Below are 2,616 nucleotides of genomic sequence, written 5' to 3'. Positions count from 1 at the left end.
CAAGTACAATTCCTTCTTCCACCATAAAGTGACATTTCTCCCAATTGAGAACAAGATTCGTTTCTTCACACCGGGCCAACACCCTATCAAGGTTATGTAAGCATACACCAAAAGAATCCCCTACGACACTAAAATTATCCATGAACACCTCTAAGATATCTTCCACCATGTCGGTGAAAATGGATATCATACACCGCTGAAATGTAGTTGGTGCATTGCACAACCCAAAGGGCATGCGAGAGAAAGCAAAGGTCAATCAATATTTGGTTATAGCCTGAGTACCCATCCAAGAAGCAGTAAAAAGCATGCCCAACAAGTCGGTCCAACCTCTAATCAAGGAATGACAAAGGGAAGTGATCATTGCGGGTCACTTTGTTCAATTTTCTGTAGTCCATGCAAACCCTCCAACCTATGACTATTCTTGTAGGAATCAATTCATTTTGGGAATTTGTCACCACGGTCATGCCACCTTCTTCGGTACATATTGCACCGGAGAAGTCCAAGAGCTGTCAGAAATAGGGTAGACCACCTCGGCGTCCAACCACTCGATAACCTCTTTTTTCACCACTTCTTGCATCGCCTCATTTAATCTTCTTTGATGCTCCAAGGAAGGCTTTGTATCATCCTCCAAGATAATTTTGTGCATACATAATGCGGGGCTTATTCCCCCAATGTCAGCTAAAGTCCAACCAATTGCCTTTTTGCGCTTTTGAAGGACCACCAAAGTGGCGTCAACCTGTATGTTAGTTAGGCAAGAAGAAAGAATAACTGGAAAAGTAGAATTTGAGCCCAAGAACTCATACCTGAGGTGTGGAGGAAGTGGTTTCAACTCCAACACCGGTGGCTCCTCAATTGATGGCTTTGTTTGTGGAGTTTTTCGATTTTCAAGATCCAAAGATAACTTCCTAGGCTCATAAGAATATGAGCCCATACCATGTAAAACATTCACATACTCCACTCTACTAGAATCGTCATTGACATCCATATTTAGAATCACGGCCTCAAGAGGATCCTCCATGTTAATCATAGCACTTGTATTATCCACTATCATAGCTGTGACAATGTCCACAAATGAGCACACATTGGTGCTATTGGGTTGCTTCATGGATTTGCAAACATGGAAGACGGCCTTTTCATCCCCCACTCGAAAAGTTAGCTCACCCACTTCAACATCAACCAATGCCTTCCCCGTTGCAAGTAAAGGTCTCTCTAGAATAATTGGGACTTCAAAGTCCATTTCACAATCCAAAATGACAAAGTCGACCGGTAATATGAATTTGTCCACCTGGACAAGCACGTCATCAATTATGCCCAAAGGTCGCTTCATAGATCCATCATCCATTTAAAGTCTCATTGAAATTGTCCTAGGTTGTCCAATTTCCAAGGTCTTGAAGACTGAGTATCGCATCAAATTTATGCTAGCCCCAAAATCACAAAGGGCCTTGGCAAAATCCGCACTTCCGATAGTGCAAGCGATAGTAAAAGCTCCGGGGTCTTCAAGTTTTGGGGCCATAGAATGCACGATAGCACTAACTTGGTGAGTCATTTTAATTGTTTCACACTTCATTGACCACTTCTTCGTCACCAAATCCTTCATAAACTTGGCATATCCCGGCATTTGCTCAAGTGCCTCCACCAAAAGCACATTGATTGTAAGGCTTTTCATCATGTCAATGAACTTTTTAAATTGGTTGTCACTCTTTTGCTTTGCTAACCATTGAGGATAAGGCGGAGGTGGCCTAGGAAAATGTGCCTTGGCTTTGGGCACCACCGGCTCGGGCATGCCAATCACGTGTTCCCTAGACGGGTTCACGGTATCTTGAGTTTCCACCTCGGCCTCATCAATATGAATCCTCACATCATTTTTTACATCATTGTCAACCACATCTTCAAGTACCAAAGGTACATCATCATCTCGCAACTCAACATCATCAACCACAACTTGCTTTTCTCTTGAGGCATTCACATATCTGCCTCTCCCACTTCTTGTTGTAACCACCATCACATGATTGTTCCCACCCTTCGGGTTCACTACCGTATCACTTGGTAGAGCACCCTTTGGGCGAGTGTTCAAAGATTGAGAGATTTGGCCTAGTTGCACCTCCAAGTTTTGGATTGAGGTATTGTGGGAAGCCAATTGAGCATCGGAGTCTTGGTTCTTCTTCATCATTTGATCGAACATAATCTCAATTCTACCCATATCATTGCCCAAAGAACTAGACCCTTGAGATTGAAACGGAGGCGGATTGTTTGATTGTTGGTACATCAGGGGCCTTTGAAAGCCTTGCCCCCGGTTGCCTTGGTTTCCATTATTGTTCAACCCACCTTGACCATTGTTGTTCCAATTGTTGTTGTTATTCCCATTCTAATTCCCTTGATTGCCCGGATTGTTGTTCCCCAAATTACCATTTTGGTTGTTGTTTTTCCAGTTACCACCACCTTGTTGATTGCCCCAATTTCCTTGGGGTCGCCATTGTTAGTTCGAAGAGTTGCCTCTATTGCCTTGATAGTTGTTAACATATTGAACCTCTTCACTTTAGTCATCATAACACTCATTTGAAAAACCACCATCATTGTTGTCATTTTGTTCAAAATTCCCTTGAGATTGTTGCCCTC

The 2,616-nt window shown here is 43.0% G+C and overlaps 1 protein-coding gene across 1 annotated transcript; it reads right to left on the bottom strand.

The window, feature by feature from the left end:
* Positions 1–1,342: 1,342 nt before the first annotated feature.
* Positions 1,343–2,002, bottom strand: LOC138871871 (uncharacterized). The gene has a single exon (XM_070149782.1). The coding sequence runs from the start codon at positions 2,000–2,002 to the stop codon at positions 1,343–1,345; it is 660 nt and encodes a 219-aa protein (XP_070005883.1).
* Between the last annotated feature and the right edge of the window lie 614 nt (positions 2,003–2,616).

This window comes from Nicotiana sylvestris, chromosome 6, assembly GCF_000393655.2.
Source record: "Nicotiana sylvestris chromosome 6, ASM39365v2, whole genome shotgun sequence".
Classification (NCBI taxonomy): Eukaryota; Viridiplantae; Streptophyta; class Magnoliopsida; order Solanales; family Solanaceae; genus Nicotiana; species Nicotiana sylvestris.
This window is presented reverse-complemented; position numbering and strand designations above follow the sequence as displayed.

Coding starts and splice junctions, on each gene's coding strand:
- LOC138871871 (XM_070149782.1), bottom strand. CDS start 2,002: ATGGTGGTTACAACAAGAAGTGGGAGAGGCAGATATGTGAATGCCTCA.